The sequence below is a fragment of the Scyliorhinus torazame genome, chromosome 12 (genome assembly GCF_047496885.1).
Source record: "Scyliorhinus torazame isolate Kashiwa2021f chromosome 12, sScyTor2.1, whole genome shotgun sequence".
NCBI classification, from domain to species: Eukaryota; Metazoa; Chordata; class Chondrichthyes; order Carcharhiniformes; family Scyliorhinidae; genus Scyliorhinus; species Scyliorhinus torazame.
In genome coordinates this window covers 228938978-228963875 of record NC_092718.1, presented here as the reverse complement: position 1 = coordinate 228963875, position 24898 = coordinate 228938978, and the positions used below count along the sequence as shown (strand labels likewise).

At 51.9% G+C, this 24898-nt stretch overlaps 1 protein-coding gene across 9 annotated transcripts in view; it reads left to right on the top strand.

Annotated features, from left to right (window-relative positions):
* LOC140387046 (uncharacterized) overlaps positions 1 to 24898 on the top strand; it is a 262462-nt gene that overhangs the window by 131514 nt on the left and 106050 nt on the right. For all 9 annotated transcript variants that reach the window (XM_072470055.1, XM_072470052.1, XM_072470056.1 and 6 more), the window contains one exon: positions 18286 to 18375. In XM_072470055.1, the coding sequence (XP_072326156.1) occupies positions 18286 to 18375 (90 nt within the window). The remainder of the gene's footprint in view (positions 1 to 18285; positions 18376 to 24898) is intronic.

Sequence of the window (24898 nt, the reverse complement as noted above, 5' to 3'; positions counted from 1 at the left end):
GCACCTAAAACATCTAACAATTGGTAGCAGAGGATGGTTGCTGTGTAAATGTGAAGGGTTGAAAGATACAACTTTTCCAGATCAAACCAAGGAGTGAGTGAGAAAAGAAAAAAAAAAGGGATATATGGCTGAACCGAGGATAAAGATGGCTGGATATGACTATCCTCCCTTATTTGCTGAAAGGGAATTGTACGACCAATGGAGAAGTGCAGTAGTTATGTGGACTAAGGTAACTGCTTTGAGAAAGAGAAAACAAGGTATGGCATTGGCTCTTTCTCTACCATATGGCAGTAAAATCCGAAACAAAGTGCTTTCTGAGCTGGAATTGAAAGAGTTAGACTCAGAAGATGGTCTGGAGACTTTATTACATTATATGGATAAGATTTATAAGAAAGATGACTTGTTAAGTGCGTATGAAGCATGGTCGGATTTTGATATGTTCCGGAAAATAGAGGATATCTCCATGGAAGACTATATAATGGAATTTGGCAGACTATATAAAAGGCTGCAGAAACACAACCTGGAATTTCCACAGTCTGTGTTGGCCTTTAAATTACTTGACTGTGCTAGAGTGAGCAACATGGGTAGGCTCCTGGTTTTGACAGGAGTTCATTTTACTGATAAGGATACCTTATTCGAACAGATGACAAAAGCTTTACAAAAGTTTCTGGGGAAACATTCGATTCCGATGGCTCTGATGACCCAAATAGGTCAGCCTGCAATAAGGCAGAAGATGGAAGATACACTACTAACAGGATGGCGAAATCATCTGGCTACGAACAGGGCTCAAGACTATAGAAGGAGACCAAGACAAGGAAATTATGAAGACAGAAACCCAGTTAGAACCTACAATAGGAAGATGAACCCCATAAATGCACAGGGCATGATAAATCGATGTTTTCATAGAACATAGAACGATACAGCGCAGTACAGGCCCTTCGGCCCACGATGTTGCACCAAAACAAAAGCCATCTAACCTACACTATGCCATTATCATCCATATGCTGATCCAATAAACTTTTAAATGCCCTCAATGTTGGCGAGGCCTCACCACTCTTTGCGTAAAGAACCTACCTCTGACCTCTGTCCTATATCTATTACCCCTCAGTTTAAAGCTATGTCCCCTCGTGCTAGCCATTTCCATCTGTGGGAGAAGGCTCTCACTGTCCACCCTATCTAACCCCCTGATCATTTTGTATGCCTCTATTAAGTCTCCTCTTAACCTTCTTCTCTCTAACGAAAACAACCTCAAGTCCATCAGCCTTTCCTCATAAGATTTTCCCTCCATACCCGGCAACATCCTGGTAAATCTCCTCTGCACCCGCTCCAAAGCTTCCACGTCCTTCCTATAATGCGGTGACCAGAACTGTACGCAATACTCCAAATGCGGCCGTACCAGAGTTTTGTACAGCTGCAACATGACCTCCTGACTCCGGAACTCAATCCCTCGACCAATAAAGGCCAACACTCCATAGGCCTTCTTCACAACCCTATCAACCTGGGTGGCAACCTTCAGGGATCTATGTACATGGACACCTAGATCCCTCTGCTCATCCACACTTCCAAGAACTTTACCATTAGCCAAATATTTCGCATTCCTGTTATTCCTTCCAAAGTGAATCACCTCACACTTCTCTACATTAAACTCCATTTGCCACCTCTCAGCCCAGCTCTGCAGCTTATCTATGTCCCTCTGTAACCTGCTAGATCCTTCCACACTGTCGACAACACCACCGACTTTAGTGTTGTCTACAAATTTACTCACCCACCCTTCTGCGTCTTCCTCTAGGTCATTGATAAAAATGACAAACAGCAACAGCCCCAGAACAGATCCTTGTGGTACGCCACTTGTAACTGAACTCCATTCTGAACATTTCCCATCAACCACCACCCTCTGTCTTTCAGCTAGCCAATTTCTGATCCACATCTCTAAATCACCCTCAATCCCCAGCCTCCGTATTTTCTGCAATAGCCTACCGTGGGAAACATTATCAAACGCTTTACTGAAATCCATATACACCACATCAACTGCTCTACCCTCGTCTACCTGTTCAGTCACCTTCTCAAAGAACTCGATAAGGTTTGTGAGGCATGACCTACCCTTTACAAAGCCATGCTGACTATCCCTGATCATATTATTCCTATCTAGATGATTATAAATCTTGTCTCTTATAATCCCCTCCAAGACTTTACCCACTACAGATGTGAGGCTCACTGGTCTATAGTTGCTGGGGTTGTCTCTGCTCCCCTTTTTGAACAAAGGGACCACATTTGCTATCCTCCAGTCCTCTGGCACTATTCCTGTAGCCAATGATGACATAAAAATCAAAGCCAAAGGTCCAGCAATCTCTTCCCTGGCCCCGGGGCCTTATCTATTTTCAGCCTGTCCAGAATTGCCAACACCTCTTCCCTACGTACCTCAATGCCATCTATTCTAATAGCCTGGGTCTCAGCATTCTCCTCCACAACATTATCTTTTTCCTGAGTGAATACTGACGAAAAATATTCATTTAGTATCTCGCCTATCTCTTCAGACTCCACACACAACTTCCCATCCCTGTCCTTGACTGGTCCTACTCTTACCCTAGTCATTCGCTTATTCCTGACATACCTATAGAAAGCTTTTGGGTTTTCCTTGATCCTACCTGCCAAATACTTCTCATGTCCCCTCCTTGCTCTTCTTAGCTCTCTCTTTAGATCCTTCCTCGCTACCTTGTAACTATCCATCGCCCCAACTGAAACTTCACACCTCATCTTCACATAGGCCTCCTTCTTCCTCTTAACAAGAGATTCCACTTCTTTGGTAAACCACGGTTCCCTCGCTCTAAGCCTTCCTCCCTGCCTGACCGGTACGTACTTATCAAGAACACGCAGTAGCTGATCCTTGAACAAGCTCCACTTATCCAGTGTGCCCAACACTTGCAGCCTACTTCTCCAGCCTATCCCCCCCAAGTCACGTCTAATGGCATCATAATTGCCCTTCCCCCAGCTATAACTCTTACCCTGCGGTGTATACTTATCCCTTTCCATCACTAACGTAAACGTCACCGAATTGTGGTCACTGTCCCCAAAGTGCTCTCCTACCTCCAAATCCAACACCTGGCCAGGTTCATTACCCAAAACCAAATCCAACGTGGCCTCACCTCTTGTTGGCCTGTCAACATATTGTGTCAGGAAACCCTCCTGCACACACTGTACAAAAAACGACCCATTTAATGTACTCGAACTATATCTTTTCCAGTCAATATTTGGAAAGTTAAAGTCTCCCATAATAACTCCCCTGTTACTTTCGCTCTTATCTAGGATCATCCTCGCCATCCTTTCCTCTACATCCCTAGAACTATTTGGAGGCCTATAGAAAACTCCCAACAGGGTGACCTCTCCTTTCCTGTTTATAACCTCAGCCCATACTACCTCGGAAGATGAGTCCCCATCTAGCATCCTCTCCGCCACCGTAATACTGCTCTTGACTAGCAGCGCCACACCTCCCCCTCTTTTGCCTCCTTCTCTGAGCTTACTAAAACACCTAAACCCCGGAACCTGCAACATCCATTCCTGTCCCTGCTCTATCCATGGCTCCGAAATGGCCACAACATCGAAGTCCCAGGTACCAACCCATGCTGCCAGTTCCCCTACCTTATTTCGTATACTCCTGGCATTGAAGTAGACACACTTCAAACCACCTACCTGAACACTGGCCCCCTCCTGCGACGTCAAATCTGTGCTCTTGACCTCTATACTCTCATTCTCCCTTACCCTAAAACTACAATCCAGGTTCCCATGCCCCTGCTGCATTAGTTTAAACCCCCCCCAAAGAGCACTAACAAATCTCCCCCCCAGGATATTTGTGCCCCTCAGGTTCAGATGTAGACCATCCTGTCTGTAGAGGTCCCACCTTCCCCAGAAAGAGCCCCAGTTATCCAGAAATCTGAATCCCTCCCGCCTGCACCATCCCTGTAGCCACGTGTTTAATTGCTCTCTCTCCCTATTCCTCATCTCATTATCCTCATCGCGAGGACTATGTCTAGGGTGGTGAAAGTCCAGGTCAAGCCAAGTTGGGGGCTGGCACTATTTGGGGTGGCGGACGAGCCGGGAGTGCAGGAGGCGAAAGAGGCCGGTATCCTGGCCTTTGCGTCCCTGGTAGCCCGGCGGAGGATCTTGCTATTATGGAAAGACGCGAAGCCCCCAAGTGTGGAAGCCTGGATAAATGACATGGCAGGGTTCATCAAGCTGGAGTGGATAAAGTTTGCCTTGAGAGAGTCTGCGCAGGGGTTCTACAGGCGGTGGCAACCGTTCCTAGACTATCTCACGGAGCGTTAGATGGAGGCCGGTCAGCAGCAGGGAGAGGGGGAGTCTCTTTCGGTGGGGGGGGGTATATGGGTGGGCGGGGAAGGGGGTTTTCTTAGGGGCACTTGAAAAAGGAAAAACATAAACATGTAGGAGAGTCAATATGTGCGGGAGGAACCCACTGTACAAGTTCTGTAATATGTTGGATTGATATGTTTATTTTTGTTCTGTTCCTTCTCTTTTCTTTTTTGTTACGGGGGTGGGGGTTTAAATGGTTGAAAATTTTTGTTGAAAAACTTCGAGTAAACATATTTTTTTTTAAAAGGAGTGAGATGGGGGAAGGAGTTGCAACTGTCAAAACAGTCTCACATTATTCGAAAAGCTTAGCAGCTGTGAGTAGTTGGGGGAGGGTTTTTTTGGTTATTTATCAGGTGTCAGTATGTATATTTGGGTGGGGTGTTAGTTGGGGCAAGGGGTGAGGAGAGGTTAGTTTGCTGATGGTCATTACGAGATTCTCTTTGTATCATTCTGTGGCTATCTTGGGAGGGACTTGGGACCGTTTTGTTTGAATAGGTATATTTTGGAAGAATGTTGACTTCCATCCCTGACTTGGATACACACCAGCTGATCTTTAGAGGGGATTTCAATTGGTTTCTAAGCTAGATTGATCCGAGCCTTAGTCGTTTGCTCTCTTGGGGATGGCAAAGGTGCTCTTGGCCTTTATAGAACAGATGTTGGGGGGGAGGGGAGAGACCGTGGTGGATTTTACACGCAGGGGACAAAGGGCTCTCGTTCTTTTCCCACGTGCATAAAGTTTATTCCAGGATTGACTTCTTCCTAATGGGTGGGTCCCCTCTATCCTGGGTGCGGAGAGCAGAATACTCTGCAATTGTAATCTCGGAACCTGCTCCAGTCTTCGTGGACTTGGCCTTGGAGCAAATTCTCATCAGTTCCCATCATGGAGGCTGGACGTAGCACTGTTGGCGGACAGGGGGCTTTGTGAGCACATGATCAGGACCATCGAGGTACACACTAGAATAAATAGGAACAACTCTGTCTCTCCTTCCACACTTTGGGAAGCCCTGAAGCTGGTTGCAAGGGGAGAGGTAATCTCATTTCAGGCACATTTGGATAGGACAGTGAGGACAGAGCGGCAACAGCTGGCGGATGCGCTCCTTTAGAGGGATCACCAATATTCGTCTGATCCGACCCCAGAGCTGCTTACGAGGAGGAAAAAGCTGCCAGCACAATTTAATTTGTGTCCACTGAGAAGGCGGCGAGCCAGCGTCTGGCGCTTGATGTTTTTTTTATGAGTATGGGGAGAAGGCCAGTCATCTTCTAGTCCACCAGCTGAGGTGGCAAGCGACTTCTCAAGAGATTAGACAAATTAAAAACTCGGACGGCCATTTGGATTCCGCCCTGAATGAAGTCAATGCTACTTGGGGTCAGAGTCCCCAGAGAATAGGCCGGTCATATCGGCATTTTTAGATGAATTGTCCTTTCCAGTGGTGGAAGAGAAAGGCAGGAGGAGTTGGGTCACGTTGAGTCCGGAGGAAGTACTGAAGGGCATTGGATTGATGCAATCGAGTGAGGCCCTGGTCCTGATTGGCTACCCGTCGAATTTTCTAAGAAGTTAGAAAAGCCAGTTAACAGCATTGATTTATTTTTAAAATGTATATTTATTCAACAAGTTGCAGGATAGGGTCATAGTGGAAGCACCTGTGGAGCGGGTGTAGAGCAAACAATGTATTTTTTTGTAGGAGTGTCGATGCTACCCCCAACTCCTCCCACCCCTGTCTCTCTCTCTCCCCTTCCCCTGGCATCCACCGACTACCCTCCCCCTAGCTGCTGGCCACTAACGGGTCTTTGAAGATGGTTGTGAACTGTTTCTATCTGGCTATTCTGACACCAAGAAGACTGCTAATGGGTGTGGCTCCACCTTAACCCCCATATCAACAAAGAACAAAGAAAAGTACAGCACAGGAACAGGCCCTTCGGCCCTCCAAGCCTGTGCCGACCATGCTGCCCATCTAAACTAAAACCTTCTACACTTCCAGACTCCATATCCTTCTATTCTCATCCTATTGATGTATTTGTCAAGATGCCTCTTAAACATTGCTATCAAATCTGCTTCCACCACCTCCCCCAGCAGTGGGTTCCAGGCACCCACTACCCTCTGTGTAGAAAACTTGCCTCATACATCTCCTCTAAACTTTGCCCCGCGCACCTTAAACCTATGCCCCCTAGTAATTGACCTCTCTACCCTGGGAAAAAGCCTCTGACTATCCATCTGTCCATGCCACTCATAATTTTGTAATCTTCTGTCAGGTCGCCCCTCAACCTCCGTCATTCCAGTGAGGACAAACCGTGTTTATCCAACCTCTCCGCATAGCTAATGCCCTCCATACCAGGCAACATCCTGGTAAATCTTTTCTGCACCCTCTCCAAAGCCTCCACATCCTTCTGGTTATGTGGCGACCAGAATTGTATGCAATATTCAAAGTGGGGCCTAACTAAGGTTCTGTACAGCTGCAACATGACTTGCCAATTTTTATACTCAATGCCCCGACTGATGAAGGCAAACATGCCGTATGTCTTCTTGACTACCTCCTCCACTTGCGTTGCCACTTTCAGTGATGTGTGAACCTGTGTGCCTCGATCTCTCTGCCTGTCAATACTCTTGAGGGTTCTGCCATTTACTGTATATTTCCCACCTGTATTAGACCTTCCAAAACGCATCACCTCACATTTGTCCAGATTAAACTCCATCTGCCATCTCTCCGTCCAAGTCTCCAATCGATCTAAATCCTGCTTTATCCTGACAATCCTCATCACTATCTGCAACTCCACCAACTTTTGTGTTGTCCGCAAACTTACTAATCAGACCAGTTACATTTTCCTCCAAATCATTTATATATACTAAAAATAGCACTGATCCCTGCAAAACACCTCTCGTCACAGCCCTCCATTCAGAAACGCACCCTTCCACTACTACCCTCTGTCTACTATGACCGAGCCAGTCCTGTATCCATCTTGCCAGCTCACCCCTGATCCCGCGCGACTTCACCTTTTGTACCAGTCTGCCATGAGGGACCTTGTCAAAGGCCTTACTGAAGTCAATATAGACAACATCCACTGTCCTACCTGCATCAATCATCTTTGTCACTTCTTCAAAAAACCCGATCAAGTTAGTGAGACATAACCTCCCCTTCACAAAACCTGCTGCCTTTCGCTAATAAGTCCATTTGTTTTCAAATGGGGGTAAATCCTGTCCCTAAGTATCCTCTCCAATAATTTCCCTACCACTGACGTAAGGCTCACTGGCCTGTAATTTCCTGGATTATCCTTGCCCTTCTTAAACAAAAGAACAACATTGGCTATTCTCCAGTCCTCTGGGCCTCACCTGTAGCCAGTGAGGACACAAAGATTTCTCTCAAGGCCTCAGCAATTTCCTCCCTTGCGTCCTCAGTATTCTGGGATAGATCCCATCAGGCCCTGGGGACCTATCTACCTTAATGTTTTTTAAGGTGGCCAACACCTCCTCCTTTTTGTTATCGACATGACCCAGACGATCTACACACCCTTCCCCAGACACCCCATCCAATAAGTGAATACTGATGCAAAGTATTAATTTAATGCCTCACCAATTTCCTCTGGCTCCACACACAGATTCCTTCCTCTGTCCTTGAGTGGGCCAATCCTTTCCCTGGCTCTCCTCTTGTTCTTTACAGATGTATAAAAAGACTTGGAATTCTCCTTAATCCTGATGGCCAATGACTTTTCATGGCCCCTTTTAATCCTCCTGACTCCTTGCTTAAGTTCCTTCCTACTTTCTTTATATTCCTCAAGGGCTTCATCTGTTCCCAGCCTTCTAGCCCTGATGAATGCTTCATCTTTCTTTTTGACTAGGCTCACAATATTCTTCATTATTCAAAGTTTCCAAAACCTTGGACATGTTCTCGCAAAAAGTGGTCCAGAATCTGATTAGTCTTGGGCTGGACCAGACCATGTGGGAGTGGTTGGCCAGAACCCCTCACATCGTTCACATCTGTCTTCTGCATCCGGGAAGAAACCGCTCATGCGTGTCCTTGTCAGGTGTGCCCTGTGCACCACCTTCAGCTGCATCAGGCTCAGCCTTGCACATGAGGAGGTGGAGTTCACCCTGTGAAAGGTCTCGCTCCAGAGTCCTCCCTTGTCTCGATGCCTAGTTCTTCATCCCACCTCTCTCGTTTTGTCCAGTGGGGCCCTTACCTCCTCTAGTAATCGTCCTTATGTATCTGTCCGCTTCCCCTCCCCTAATACGTCCTGTGATAACAGGTTGTCTAGCAGGGTTTGTCTGGGCAACTGGGTACCATATCTGAAGTTATCGGAGCTCGTTCCCTTTTGTTAGTTCCCCAGGCTTGCTTCTCTGCTGTCTATGTACAAGTCTCTGACACTCCCGTCTCCAGGTTTTATACATGGCGTCCATTGTGGTCGGGATAAATCTGTGGTTTTTGCAGATAGGGGCTGAGACAGACATGTCTTTTAGCTGAAAGTGGTGTCTAAGCTGCTTCCAGGCTCGTAGTGTGGCTCCCACCACCGGGCTGGTCGAGTTCTTGATTGGGGGAAATGGGAGCAGGGTGGTGACCAGTGCTTGCAGGGACTTTCCAATACAGGAGGTCCCTTCCATCTTTTTTTTTCTTTATTCGTTCATGAGATGTGGCCGTCGCTGGCTGGCTAGCATTTGTTGCTGGCTCAACGTCATCCTCAGAATTCACTATTCTTCCAAGCTTAGTATCATCTGCAAATATAATTGAAATATTTTTCTTCAAGGCATTTTCACATAAACACAAAATATCAGAAGAACAACAAAACAACTCAATAAACAACCACATCCCGCATGCCCCCGACACCAACCCTCCACCACATCCCGCATTCCCCATTTGAACTCCCTTAATAACCCCCCCACCCCGACCCCTCAATCTTCCTTGAATAAATCATTAAATGGTTTTCACCTCTGGATGAACCTCTGTGCTTACCCTCGCAGAGCGAACCTGACTTTCTCCAGCCTCAGAAATTCTGCCAGGTCGCACGTCCACACCCCCGCTTTCGACAGCTCCAAGTCCTGCCACCCTAGCAAAATCCATCTCTGGGCTATCAGGGGGGCATAGGCCAAAACATCGGCCTCTCTAACCCCCTGGACTCCCGGGTGTTCCAACTCCCCAGATATCGCCACCTTTGGACTCAGAACCACCCCCACCCCCAACACCTCGGACATGACATCCGAGAACCCCTGCCAGAACCCCCTCAGTCCTGGACACGCCCGGAACATGTGGACGTGGTTCTCCTTCCTCACGACGTTCCTAACCTGCAGATACATAAAGCCAATCCCGCTGGGCAACTCATTCACTTCTTCCAGGTCCTCCAGCCCAGCAAACTTTCCCCCTATAAACAAGTCCCCAAAGCGCTCAATCCCTGCTTGTCGCCATCCCCTAAAGCTCACATCCAGCTTCGCCAGCGCAAACCGATGGTTATTACAGATCGGCACCCACACTGAGGCACCCTCCAGCTCCAAATGCTGCCTCCACTGCCCCCAAACCCTTAGGGCCGACACCACCTATGGGCTCGCGGTGGACCTGGCCGACAAGAACCGTCAAGGCACCAACAACAAAGCCCTTAAACACGTACCCTTACACAATGCCTCCTCTGATCCGCCCCCACGGCGACCCCTCTCCCATGGCACATTTCCTCAACATTGCAATCTTTACCTTATTCAGAAATGCCAGCGCCCCCCTCGCCCCTGCTCTATGAAAGCCCGCCGCAACCACGGGGTCTTCCCCACCCACACAAACCTGGAGATTAGCCCATTGACCTTCCTGAAGAATGACTTGGGGACAAAGATCAGGAGGTTCTGAAACACAAACAGAAACCTAGTCACCACTGTTATTTTCCCCGCCTGCAATCGCCCTGCCAGCACATCCCACTTCTTAAAGCCTGTCTTTATCTGCTCCATCAATTGAGCCAAGTTCAGTTAATGCAACTGTGCCCAGCGCCACACCACCTGGATACCCAAATACCTGAAACGAGCCCGCACCATCCTAAACAGCAACTCCCCTAGTCTCTTTTCCCGCCCTCTGGCATTGATCAGGAACACCTCCCTCTTTCCCATGTTCAATTTATATCCCAAAAACCGGCCAAATTCCCCCAGGATCTCGATAATACCTCCAATGTTGCCCACCAGGTCTGAAACATGCAGCAACAGGTCGTTTCCGTAAAACAAGACCCTACGCTCGGCACACCACCCGCTCAATCCCTTTCCAATCTCTTGCCGCCCTAAGCGCCATTGCCAACATCTCTGGCGAAGGCAAAAAGCAACGGGGAAAGCGGGCACTCCTGGCTCTTCCCCAATGTAGCCCAAAGTACCCAGAACTCACTTGGTTCGTCCGCACGCTCTACACCAGTGCACTCTACAGCAGCAGGACTGAAACCACAAACCCTGCCCAAACCCTCCCAGCACCTCGTGCAAATACACCCACTCAAAAATCTTCTCCGCCAAGGTGCAGCGATGCTGGGAAGGAGAAGGGGTAGAGTGGGTTAGGATGGAGAAGGAATCTTGTAGGGGGTCTAGTTTGAGGGCTATGGTGACAGCAGCGTTGCCAATGGCTCCAAGTAGGTATTCAAGGAGCCCGGTGGTACAGTCCACAGTGAAGATATTTCATAGAATTTACAGTGCAGAAGGAGGCCATTTGGCCCATCAAGTCTGCACCGGCTCTTGGAAAGAGCACCCCAATTAAGCCCACACCTTCACCCTATCCCCATAACCCAGTAACCCCATCTGACCTGAGGGCAATTTAGCATGGCCAATCCACCTAACCCTGCACATCCCTGGACTGTGGAAGGAAACCGGAGCACCCGGAAGAAACCCACGCAGACACGGGGAGAACATGCAGACTCTGCACAGACAGTGACCCAAGCCGGGAATCGAACCTGGGACCTTGGAGCTGTGAAGCAACTGTGTTAACCACTATGCTACCATGCTGTGGAGTCAGTTGAGGAGGAATTTTAGGGTGGAAGGGATGTCGGTGCTAACGCCGCTGTGCGAGAATCATGGGTTTGAGCCAGGGTGGATGGATAGTGTATACAGGAGGTGGAGGGAAGTGGGGCTGGTCAAGGTGAGGGATCTGTATTTGGAGGAAGGGTTCCCCAGTCTGGAGGAGCTAAGGGAGAGGGAGAGCTGCTGAGGGCGAGTGAGTTCAGGTATCTGCAGATTAGGAACTTTGCGCGAAAGGTCTGGAGGGGGTTCCCTAGGTTGCCGGGATACACCCTGCTGGAGCGACTGCTGCTCCCAGAGGTGGAAGGGGAGGAAGAATTGGGGATATATACAAGTGACTGGAGGCGAGTGGGTGGTGAAGATCAAGGAGAAATGGGAAGCGGAGTTGGGAGAGGAGATCAATTGGGGAGCGTGGAGTGAGTCACTGCGTAGGGTAAACGGGACCTCCTCATGTGCAAGGATGAGCCTGATACAGTTTAAGGTGGTGCACAGGGTGCATATGACTCGGGCGAGAATGAGTGGTTCTTTCAGGGGGTAGCAGATGAGTGTGAGAGGTGTGGGCGGGGGCCAGCGAATCACGCGCGCATGTTTTGGGGTTGCGAAAAATTGGGAAGATCCTGGGTCGCGGTCTTAGCCAGGATAGTGGAGGCTGAGGTGGATCCGGACCCTTTGGTGGCGATATTTGGGGTCTCAGAGAAGCCGGAGCTCATATAGAGGAGGAAGTCCGATGAAATGAAATGAAATAAAATGTCGTGGCCTTCGCCTCTCTGATTGCACAGCGGCAAATTTTGCTGGAGTGGCGGTCGGCATCGCCACCAGGGGTAGCAACTTGGTTGGATGACCTGTACGACTTCCTGCGGTTAGAGAAGATAAAATATGAGTTAAGGGGCTCTTCAGGGGGGTTTGAGGAAAGGTGGGGGATGTTTGAGGGGCTGTTCGTCGCGGGGGAGGGGGAGGTTGAAAAAGAGGAAAAATCTGTCCAGACTGTATAGTTGATTGTTGGGAAGTATGTTTCCCGGGGTGTTTGCTGTAACCTGTTTTGATACATGTTTGTAATAAAATACTTTTTTTTTAAAAGCCTTCTCCACGTCCATTGCCACCACTAACTCCACCTCCTGCCCCTCTGACAGCATCTTAATTACATTCGCCAACAATTGCCTTCCCTTCACAAACCCCGCCTGATCCTCGCCTATCACCCCCAGCACACAGTCCTCAAACCGCGATGCCAGGATCTTCGCCAATAACTTGGCATCTACATTCAGTAATGATATTGGGCGGTACGACCCACACTGCTTCTGGTCCTTATCCTTCTTTAATATCAGGGAGCTGGAAGCCTGCGACAATGTAGGGGAGAGTTACCCCTCTCCCTTGCTTCATTAGACACCCTCACCAACAGTGGCCCCAGGTCTGCCCCAAACGTTTTATAAAACTCTACCGGAATCTGTCCGGCCCCAGGGCCTTACCCGCTTGCATCGTGCACACACCATCCATCATCTCCCTCAGCCCAATTGGGGCCCCAGTCCCTGAATTAGCCTATCCTGCACTTTGGGAAACTCCAACCTATCTAGGAACCGCCACATCCCCTCCCCAGTTAGGGGCTCTGAGTTGTAGAGCCTCTTATAAAAGGCCTCAAAAACCCGATTCACCTCCTCCGGGTCAAACACCACCTTATCCTTATTATCCCTCACTCCACCAATTACCTTTTCCGCCTCTTGCTTCCTCAACTGATGGGCTAGCATCCTACTGGCTATTTCCCTGTACTCGTACACAGCTCCTCTGGCTCTCCGCAACTGTCCCACCGCCTTCCCCAAGGAAATTAGCCCAAACTCCATCAGGAGCTTTTGCCTCTACCTCAACAGACCCACCTCCGGCACCTCCGAGAATCTCCTGTCCACCCTCAAAGTCTCATCAACCAGCCTTGCCTTCTCCTCCCGCTCGACCTTCTCGTTCTGTGTCCAAATCGATATAAACTCCCCCTAACTACAGCCTTGAGTGCCTCCCACAACGTGGTGGATGTGACCTCCCTTGTGTCGTTCAACTCCACGTAACCCCAAATGGCAGCCCGCACCCGCTCACGCACCTCCTCATCCACCAGAAACCCCATGTCTAGCCTCCACTACAGCTGTTGCGCCCCTCCCCCCCTCCAGAGCCACCCTCGTCTATCCAATGCGGCGTGTGGTTAGAAACCACAATCGCCAAATATTCCGAGTCGGCCACCCCCGCCAACAGCGCCTTGTCCATCACAAAAAAGGCAATCCTGGAGTACACCCGGTGCCAATGGGAGAAGTATGAAAACTCCTTCGCCCAAACCTCCAGAGGTCCACCCCTCCCATGTGCTCCATGAACTCCCTCAGCTTTCACACCACTGCTGACACCCTGCCGATCAGTCATATCCCTTTTTGGGCTGCATCACGCACCCCTTCAGGTCCACGACCCCCCCCCCCGACCCGGCCCCCGCATCATCTGCAAATTTAGAGATTTTTCCCTCAACACGCACTTCTAAATCATTTATATAAATCAGAAAAGGGTCCCAACACTGAGCCCTGGGGAACACCACTTTCAACTCTTCTGCAATCTGAGAAATGCCCGTCTATACCTACCCTCTGTTTCCTATCAGCCAACTTCTAAACCATGCTGCCGAGGACCCATCAATTCCAAAAATTTATAATTTCCTAACGAACCAGCCATGTGGCACTGTATCAGAGCCCCTGGAAACATTGCTAATCCACGCCTGCATCATGTGATCTCTCTTTCATAATTCTAAACATTTCTATCCTATCTATTATTTAAGCGAATAAAACCCAAATTTTAAGTCTTTCTTCATATTTGTGTTTCCTCAGAATGGCATTTCAGGTTGAGCATCGCTTATTCGAAATGCTTGGGCCGAAAGCGTCTCAGATTCCAGAATCTTTCAAATTTTGGAAAACCTGTAATTACCTATATAATATGGTTGCTCACCCAGCGGGGATGTGACCCAAGTCTAAGCACAAAATACATTTATATTTCATGTACAGATTCAACAGGACAATTAATTCTGCTTAAGTCTTTCTGCTTTAAGACTTATCTGGATAGACTCATGAACAGGTGGGACAGCACGGTAGCACAGTGGTTAACACTATTGCTTCACAGTGCCAGGGTCCCAGGTTCGATTCCCGGCTTGGGTCACTGTCTGTGCGGAGTCTGCACGTTCTCCCTGTGTCTGCGTGGGTTTCCTCCCGCAAGTCCCGAAAGACTTGCTGTTAGGTGAATTGGACATTCTGAATTCTCCCTCTGTGTACCTGAACAAGCGCAGGAATGTGGCGAATAGGAGCTTTTCATAGTAACTTCATTGCAGTGTTAATGTAAGCCTACTTGTGACAATAAACATTATATAGGATACAGGCAATTGGTCTAGATAGGACACGTGATCGGCACAGGCTTGAGATCCGAAGGGCCTGTTCCTCTGCTGTATTGTTCTTTGTTCTGTTTGTTCTAAGCCAAGCAAGGTTTAACAAATTCAATATGCAATATTTTAATCATTAAATAATAAGATGTACATTGAACCATCAGAACTTCAATTACTTTACGTGGGGATTAAATTCAGATGTCATGCAAAAGGATGAGGATGCACTGTGCTGAATGGCTTTCTTCAATGTTTCTTCTGGCGTCGGCTGCATCATTGACAATGGTTTTTCATCGATCATAGAATTTACAGTACAGAAGGAGATCATTCGGCCCATTGAGTCTGCACCGGCCCTTGGAAAGAGCACCCCACTTAAACCCACGCCTCCACCCAATCCCTGTAACCCAGTAACCCCACCTAATGTTTTTTTTGGATACTACGGGCAATGTATCATGGCCAATTCACCTAACAGCACATCTTTGGACTGTGGGAGGAAACCGGAGCACCCGGACAAAACCCAAGCAGACACAGGGAGAACGTGCAGACTCCGCACAGACAATCACCCAAGCCGGGAATCGAACCTGGGACCCTGGAGCTGTAAAGCAACTGTGCTAACCACTGTGCTACCGTGCTGCCCTTGTCATAGTAGCCTCTCTTTGATTTTATATGCTGACATGATTTCTTGCTCCATTATGAATGTACGCTGTTCTAGTCCTTCAATAACTCCGCCACACATTTCACCATGACGTCTATGGGCACTTTTTCCACTGTGTTAACAATGTAATCTCCATCTTCACTATCATCATCACGATCACTTTGATTCAGAACCATTTCAGCTATTTCACCATCAGTCATTGAATGAACAACTGGAGCCTCATTATCAATATTGAAAACGTTTTCGAAGTCCATTTCCTCCAGCTTATTGACAACATCCGAGGTATTCCTTTTGCATATATAAGGAGGTCTGATATCACTTTGTTCATCATCATCATTGAACATAGTCGTAGGCCACAAGTTGTGCCAGGCATGCACAAGGTTGTCTTTATCTACAGTGTTCCATGTGTTAGCAGCAGCATAGATGGCATCCTTTACAATAAACTCCTTTTGGAAACCTTCCACACCCACTCCTCTGTTCACTGCTGCCAACATGCTGTTCAGGAAACAATCTTTATATTTACTCTTTAGGTTTCTAAGGATACCTTGGTCACATGGTTGAATTAATGACATCACATTTGGGGGAAAGTAGATGGCATAAACATTATTCTTGATGAGAAGTTCAGCTGGGGGATGTGCAGAACAGTTGTCAAGAAATAACAAAATCTTGTAGTTGACATCCAGTCCAGCTCCCCTGCAGTGGGCACGAGCTGCTGGTACAAAATGTTTGTGAAACCAATCAGAAAGAATGTCCCTGGTGATCCATGCCCTCGTGTTTGTGTAATAATGGACTGGTAAGGTAGTCACTCCTTTATAACAGCGAGGACATAGCGTCCATCACAGCAAGTTTATACTTGTGCATGCTTGCTGCGTTAGTACATCCCAGCACAGTCATTCTTTCCTTGCCATTCTTTACACCTATAGGGGTCTTCATCAGCTGTAGTCGGTGTCTTCCTGGGACATTAACATCAGCTTAACGATGTCTCATCAGCATTGTAGATTTGTTTTGGTGTTAGATTTCCATCGGTGATTATCTTGGCAAACTCATCAGTGAATTTCTCTGCTGCCTCGTGATCAGCAGAGGCTTTATCACCACAAATCTTTAAAATTGAATGCCATGCCTTCTCTTAAATCTCTGCAGCCAGCCTGCAGAATATTCACAGTTACCTTCAATTCGAAGTTTGTCATGATAGATCTTTGCTTGTTTCATGATAAGCAAAGCGTTAAGCGGCAAATGCTCACTCTGACGCTGACAAATCCACTCTTTCAATTCACAATCAAGATCTTCATTTTTCACCTTATGCAATGTTTTTCTATTTTTCATTCGCTTCTGCTCCTCACTTTCAGCATAGAATTTTAGCAGTTTGTCCTTCTGTTTGTTCAGATCATAGGTGGTGGTCGTTTCAGCACCATACTCTTCTATTCTTTTTTTAATTTAGTGTACCCAATTCATTTTTTTCCAATGAAGGGGCAATTTAGCGTGGCCAATTCACCTACACTGCACACCTTTGGGTTGTGGAGGCAAAACCCACGCAAACACGGGGAGAATGTGTAAACTCCACACGGACAGTGACCCAGAGCCCGGATCGAACCTGGTCCTCGCTGCCGTTAGGCAGCAGTGCTAACCACTGCACCACCATGCTGCCCACCATACTCTTCCATAAGAAGCCTCACACTTACACCATGTCAAGTTTTTGCAATAACTTGTGTTTCTGTGTTATGCATAAGCATAATTGCTTCCATTTTTCCTTTTCACTATTACCCATAGGGGTATCTGCCGGCCTTTTCCGACATTTTGAACAGTATATTCACACCGCAAAGCACAGAAAAAATACAGGATAATCATGAGTAATGCACTAACATGCGGCTATTAGGGGCCGGTTTAGCACAGTGGGCTAAAAAGCTGGCTTGTAATGCAGAACAAGGCCAGCAGCTGTGGGTTTAATTCTTTTCACAGGAACTTCATTGAACTTGTGACAATAAGCGATTTTTATAATTATCATTATGAGGACTGCTGAAAACAGATGTTTTGGTACCAAAACAGCCCATCTAGTGTTCGTTACCGCCTGTGGTATCTCCCTGGAACCTTCGATTTTCCACTCATGGCACCACATCAGCACTGAAAAAAAAAGTACGGATTTCAGAGCTTATTGAATTTTAGAATTTCATAAGGAGTGCACAACCCGTATAAGTTTGTAAAATATATCAGTTCCGGTGATAGAACGTAGTTTTAAATAAAAACCTAACAAAGCACACAATACCAGAGCACTTTCATTTGTCTATTTTGCAGCTATGAGGAGCGGTTGAATAAACTCGGTTTGTTCTCACTGGAACGACAGAGGTTGAAGGGCGACCTGACAGAGGTCTACAAAATTATGAGGGGCATAGACAGAGTGGATAGTCAGAGGCTTTTTCCCAGGGCAGAGGGGTCAATTACTAGGGGGCGTAGGTTTAAGGTGAGAGGGGCAAGGTTTAGAGGAGATGTACGAGGCAAGTTTTTTACATAAAGGGTAGTGTGTGCCTGGAACTCGCTACCGGAGGAGGTGGTGGAAGCAGGGACGATAGTGACGTTTAAGGGGCATCTTGACAAATATATGAATAGGATGGGAATAGAGGGATACGGACCCCGGAAGTGTAGAAGATTTTAGTTTAGACGGGCAGCATGGTCGGCACAGGCTTGGAGGGCCGAAGGGCCTGTTCCTGTGCTGTTCTTTTCTTTGTAAGAAGTCTTACAACACCAGGTTAAAGTCCAATGGGTTGTTTCAAATCACTAGCTTTCGGAGCACTGCTCCATCCTCAGCAGTGCTCCAAAAGCTCGTGATTCAAAACAAACCTGTTGGACTTTAACCTGGTATTGTAAGACTTCTTACTGTGCTCACCCCAGTCCAACGCCGGCATCTCCACATCATGTACTTTTCTTTGTTCTTTATAGAGAAGAACGAGAAGCTCAACACATGCGGTATATGGAGAAAGTCAAACAAGAAGAAAGGTTGATAAGACTAAGAGAGGATTGCGTGCGAAGGTAAGATGAAGAACTGGGCAAGCACTATCTCCCACCTGCTTTGCTCAGTTGGGCATCAGTTGATCTTTGGATCCATGGAAGGCAACCATTAACCTAAGGATTGTGGAAAGCAGCAATATGTTGTACAATCCAATGGAAAGCAACTGTAATTATAGGAATTCCTCTTGTCTGGTTTCTGCCAATACCAGCCCAGAAATCTGGGGGTGATTTTCTGGTTGCTCTCGCCAGCGGGATCGTCCAGTCCCGCAGACGGCGAACCCCTGCTGCGGGTGTGGCTAAAATGGGAAATCCCAGGTCCTGGCAGCAGCCACCAGCGGGCCATCTGCCGTTGCTGAGAAACACGCCCCTGCAGCACGCAGGCGGGAGCCACCAGTCCCCCTCTCCTGGTCCCCCAGGTGCACCACGAACAACTCGCTCTTGCCCATATTAAGCTTGTACCTGGAAAAATCTCCAAACTCCCTAAGGATCCACATCATCTCCGGCATTCCACCGGGCCCGCCACATATTGCAGTAAATCATCCACATAGAGCGACACCCGATGCTCCTCCCCACCCCGCACCAGCCCCCTCCAGTTCCTCGACTCCCTCAACGCCATGGCCAGGGGTTCAATCGCCAGTGCAAAGAGCAGGGGGGACAGGGGACACCCCTGCCTCGTCCCCCGGTGTAGCCGGAAATACTCTGACCTCCTTCTGTTCGTGGCCACACTCGCCACCGGGGCCTCATACAGCAGCCTCACCCCCTTGACGAACCCCTCCCCGAACCCGAACCTTTTCAACACCTCCCACAGGTACCCCCATTCCACCCTATCAAGGCCTTCTCCGCATCCATCTCCGCCACTATCTCCGCTTCCCCTTCCATCGCCGGCATCATTATGACATTCAAGAGCCTCTGTACATTAGTATTCAACTGCCTCCCTTTCACAAACCCCGTCTGATCCTTGTGTATGACCTGCGGCACACAGTCCTCTATCCTCATGGCCAAATTCTTTGCCAGCAACTTTGCATCTACATTTAGGAGTGCGATCGGCCTATATGACCCACACTGTAGGGAATCCTTGTCCCGCTTCAGGATCAGGGAAATCAGCGCTCTAGACATCGTCGGGGGCAGAGCCCCCCCTTCCCTTGCCTCGTTGAAGGTCCTTACCAACAGCGGGCCCAGCAGGTCCGAATACTTCTTGTAAAATTCAACCGGGAACCCATCCGGCCCCGGTGCCTTCCCTGCCTGCATGTTCCCTATCCCTTTAACCAGCTCCTCCAACCCAACCGGTGCCCCCAACTCCGCCACCTGCCCCTCCTCCACCCTCGAAACCTCAGCCGGTCCAGGAAGCGACCCATCCCTCCCTCTTCCAGTGGGGGCTCAGACCGGTACAGTTCCTCGTAGAAGTCCCTGAGGACCCCATTGATACCCACCGCACTTCGCACCGTGCTCCCTCCTCCATCCCTAACTCCCCCGATCTCCCTAGCTGCCTCCTGCTTCCGAAGCTGGTGCGCCAGCATCCGGCTCGCCTTTTCTCCGTATTCATATACCGCCCCCTGCGCCTTCCTCCACTGCGCCTCCGCCTTCCAGGTGGTCAACAAATCGAACTCAGCCTGGAGGCTATGCCGCTCCCTAAGCAATCCCTCTTCCGGGGCCTCCGCGTACCTCCTGTCCATCCTCACCATCTCCCCCACCAACCTCTTCCTCTCTCTCCTCTTCCCCCCTCCCCTTGTGTGCCCTAATGGAGATCAGCTCTCCTCTGACCACCGCCTTCAGCGCCTCCCAGACCACCCCTACTTGCACCTCCCCACCAGGTGGCTAGAGCTGGGGGGCCCTACATAAACTTAACTTCAAGAGGCTGGTGGAGCAGATGGAGGAGGAGTTTAAGAGGTGGGACGTGCTGCCACTCTCCCTGGCGGGTAGGGTGCAGTCAGTTAAAATGACGGTGCTCCCGAGGTTTTTGTTCCTGTTCCAATGCCTCCCCATCCTGATCCCTAAGGCCTTCTTCAGGCGGGTTAACAGGAGCGTTATGGGGTTTGTGTGGGCGCAGAAGACCCCGAGGGTGAGAAGGATGTTCCTGGAGCGGTGTAGGGATAGGTGGGGCTTGCCGCTGCCTAACCTCTGTGGGTATTATTGGGCCGCCAACGTGGCGATGGTGTGTAAGTGGGTTATGGAGGGGGATGAGGCGGCATGGAAGAGGCTGTAGATGGCGTCCTGTGTGGGCACGAGCCTGGAGGCGCTGGTGACGGCGCCGCTGCCGCTTCTTCCAACGAGGTATTCCACGAGCCCGATGGTGGCGGCTACCCTCAAAATTTGGGGGCAATGGAGACATCACAGGGGGGAGGTGGGGGCCTCGGTGTGGTCCCCGATTCGGGGGAACCACCGGTTTGTCCCGGGGAGGATGGACGGAGGGTTCCTGAGCTGGCACAGGGCAGGTATTAGAAGAATGGGGGACCTGTTTGTGGACGGGAAGTTCGCGAGCCTGGGTGAGCTGGAGGAGAAGTTCGGGCTCCCCCCGGGGAACACCTTCAGATATATGCAGGTAAGGGCGTTTGTTCGGCGGCAGGTGGTGGAGTTCCCACTGCTGCCGCCACGCAGGGTCCAGGACAGGGTGCAGCCGGGGGTGTGGGTTGGAGAGGGGATGATCTCGGCAACGTATCAGGTGATGCAGGAGTAGGCCTCGGCGGAGGAGCTAAAGGGTAAGTGGGAGGAGGAGTTGGGTGAGGAAATTGATGAGGGGACGTGGCGGATACCCTGGGGAGAGTGAACTCTTCCTCCTCTTGCGCGAGGCTCAGCCTCATACAATTTAAGGTGCTGCATAAGGCTCACATGACCGGGGCAAGGATAAGCCGGTCCTTTGGGTGCGAGGACAGGTGTGTTAGGTGCTCAGGGAGCCCAGCAAACCACACCCACTTGTTCTGGGCGTGCCCAGCGCTGGAGGGCTTTTGGAAGGGTGTAGCGAGGGTGGTAGGTTCCAGGGTCAAGCTGGGGTGGGGGCTTGCAATATTTGTGGTGGCAAAGGAGCCGGGTGTGCAGGAGGCGAAAGAGGCCTGGTAGCCCGGCAAAGGATTCTTCTTCAGTGGAAGGATGCGAGGCCCCCAAGCGTGGAATCCTGGATCAACGATATGGCGGGGTTTATTAAATTGGAGAGGGTGAAAATTGCCTTAAGGGGATCGGTGCAAGGGTTCTTCAGGCGGTGGCAACCGTTCTTGGACTTCCTGGCAGAACGCAGAAACTCACCCCCCCCCCCCCCCACAGCACGCAGAAACCCTCCCCCCACAGCACGCAGAAACTCCCCCCCCCCCCCGCAGCAGGCAGAAACTCCCCCACGCAGCACGCAGAAACCGCCCCCCCCCCCCCCCCCCCGCAGCACGCAGAAACTCTCCCCCCACAGCACGCAGAAAGTCCCCCCCCCCCGCAGCAGGCAGAAACTCCACCCCCCACAGCACGCAGAAACTCCCCCCCCCCCCCCCCGCAGCAGGCAGAAACTCCCCCACGCAGAAACCGCCCCCCCCCCGCAGCAGGCAGAACTCCCCCCCACGCAGAACCCTCCCCCACGCAGCACGCAGAAACCCCCCCCCCCCCGCAGCAGGCAGAACTCCCCCACGCAGCACGCAGAAACCCCCCCCCCCACAGCATGCAGAAACACCCGCTGCAGCACGCAGAAACCCCGCCCCCCCACAGCATGCAGAAACACCCGCTGCAGCACGCAGAAACCCCCCCCCCCCCACAGCATGCAGAAACCCCCCTGCAGAATGCAGAAACTCACCCCCCCCCCCCCCACAGCATGCAGAAACACCCGCTGCAGCACGCAGGAACCCCCCGCAGCACGCAGAAACCCTCCCCCCACAGCACGCAGAAACTCCCCCCCCCCCCCGCAGCAGGCAGAAACTCCCCCCCCCCACAGCATGCAGAAACACCCGCTGCAGCACGCAGAAACCCCCCTGCAGAATGCAGAAACTCACCCCCCCCCCCCCCACAGCATGCAGAAACACCCGCTGCAGCACGCAGGAACCCCCCCCCCCCGCAGCACGCAGAAACCCTCCCCCCACAGCACGCAGAAACTCCCCCCCCCCCCCCCGCAGCAGGCAGAAACTCCCCCACGCAGCACGCAGAAACCGCCCCCCCCCCCCCCGCAGCACGCAGAAACCCTCCCCCCACAGCACGCAGAAAGTCCCCCCCCCCCCGCAGCAGGCAGAAACCCTCCCCCCACAGCACGCAGAAACTCCCCCCCCCCCCGCAGCAGGCAGAAACTCCCCCACGCAGAAACCGCCCCCCCCCCGCAGCACGCAGAACCCTCCCCCACGCAGCACGCAGAAACCCCCCCCCCCCGCAGCAGGCAGAACTCCCCCACGCAGCACGCAGAAACCCCCCCCCCCACAGCATGCAGAAACACCCGCTGCAGCACGCAGAAACCCCCCCCCCCCACAGCATGCAGAAACACCCGCTGCAGCACGCAGGAACCCCCCCGCAGCACGCAGAAACCCCCCCCCCCCCCCCGCAGCACGCAGAAACCCCCCCGCAGCACGCAGAAACTCCCCCCCCCAGCACGTTGAAACCCTCCCCCCACAGCACGCAGAAACTCCCCCCCCCCCCCCCACAGCACGCAGAAACCCTCCCCCGACAGCACGCAGAAACTCCACCCCCGCAGCAGGCGGAAACCCCCCCCCCCCCCCCCGCAGCACGCAGAAACTCCTCCCCGCAGCACGCAGAAACTCCCCCCCCCCGCAGCACGCAGAAACCCTCCCCCGACAGCACGCAGAAACTCCCCCCCCCCCCGCAGCACGCAGAAACTCCCCCCCCCGCAGCACGCAGAAACTCCCCCCCGCAGCAGGCAGAAACTCCCCCCCGCAGCACGCAGAAACTCCCCCCCGCAGCACGCAGAAACTCCCCCCCGCAGCACGCAGAAACTCCACCCCCGCAGCACGCAGAAACCCTCCCCCCACAGCACGCAGAAACTCCCCCCCCCCGCAGCACGCAGAAACTCCACCCCCGCAGCACGCAGAAACTCCCCCCCGCAGCACGCAGAAACTCCCCCCCCCACAGCACGCAGAAACTCCACCCCCGCAGCACGCAGAAACTCCACCCCCGCAGCACGCAGAAACTCCCCCCGCAGCACGCAGAAACTCCCCCCCCCCGCAGCACGCAGAAACTCCACCCCCGCAGCACGCAGAAACTCCACCCCCGCAGCACGCAGAAACTCCCCCCCCCCCCCCACAGCACGCAGAAACTCCCCCCCCCCGCAGCACGCAGAAACTCCCCCCCGCAGCACGCAGAAACTCCCCCCCGCAGCACGCAGAAACTCCCCCCCGCAGCACGCAGAAACCCTCCCCCCACAGCACGCAGAAACTCCCCCCCGCCCCACAGCACGCAGAAACTCCACCCCGCAGCACGCAGAAACTCCACCCCCGCAGCACGCAGAAACTCCCCCCCCCACAGCACGCAGAAACTCCCCCCCCCCCGCAGCACGCAGAAACTCCCCCCCACAGCACACAGAAACCCCCCCCCCACAGCACGCAGAAACTCCCCCCCACAGCACACAGAAACTCCCCCTCCCCCCCGCAGCACGCAGAAACTCCCCCCCACAGCACACAGAAACTCCCCCCCCCCCACAGCACGCAGAAACTCCACCCCCACAGCACGCAGAAACTCCACCCCCGCAGCACGCAGAAACTCCCCCCCACAGCACGCAGAAACTCCACCCCCACAGCACGCAGAAACTCTCCCCCCCGCAGCACGCAGAAACTCCCCCCCCCCGCAGCACGCAGAAACTCCCCCCCCCCGCAGCACGCAGAAACTCCCCCCCGCAGCACGCAGAAACTCCCCCCCGCAGCACGCAGAAACCCTCCCCCCACAGCACGCAGAAACTCCCCCCCGCAGCACGCAGAAACCCTCCCCCCACAGCACGCAGAAACTCCCACCCCCCCCCGCAGCACGCAGAAACTCCACCCCCGCAGCACGCAGAAACCCCCCCCCCCGCAGCACGCAGAAACTCCCCCCGCAGCACGCAGAAACTCCCCCCCACAGCACGCAGAAACTCCCCCCCCCCCCACAGCACGCAGAAACTCCACCCCCGCAGCACACAGAAACTCCACCCCCGCAGCACACAGAAACTCCACCCCCGCAGCACACAGAAACTCCCCCCCGCAGCACGCAGAAACTCCCCCCCCCCCCACAGCACGCAGAAACTCCCCCCCGCAGCACGCAGAAACTCCCCCCCACAGCACACAGAAACTCTCCCCCCGCAGCACGCAGAAACTCCCCCCCACAGCACGCAGAAACTCCCCCCCGCAGCACACAGAAACTCCCCCCCGCAGCACACAGAAACTCTCCCCCCGCAGCACGCAGAAACTCCCCCCGCAGCACGCAGAAACTCCACCCCCGCAGCACACAGAAACTCTCCCCCCGCAGCACGCAGAAACTCCCCCCCACAGCACGCAGAAACTCCCCCCCGCAGCACACAGAAACTCCCCCCCGCAGCACACAGAAACTCCCCCCCGCAGCACACAGAAACTCTCCCCCCGCAGCACACAGAAACTCCCCCCCG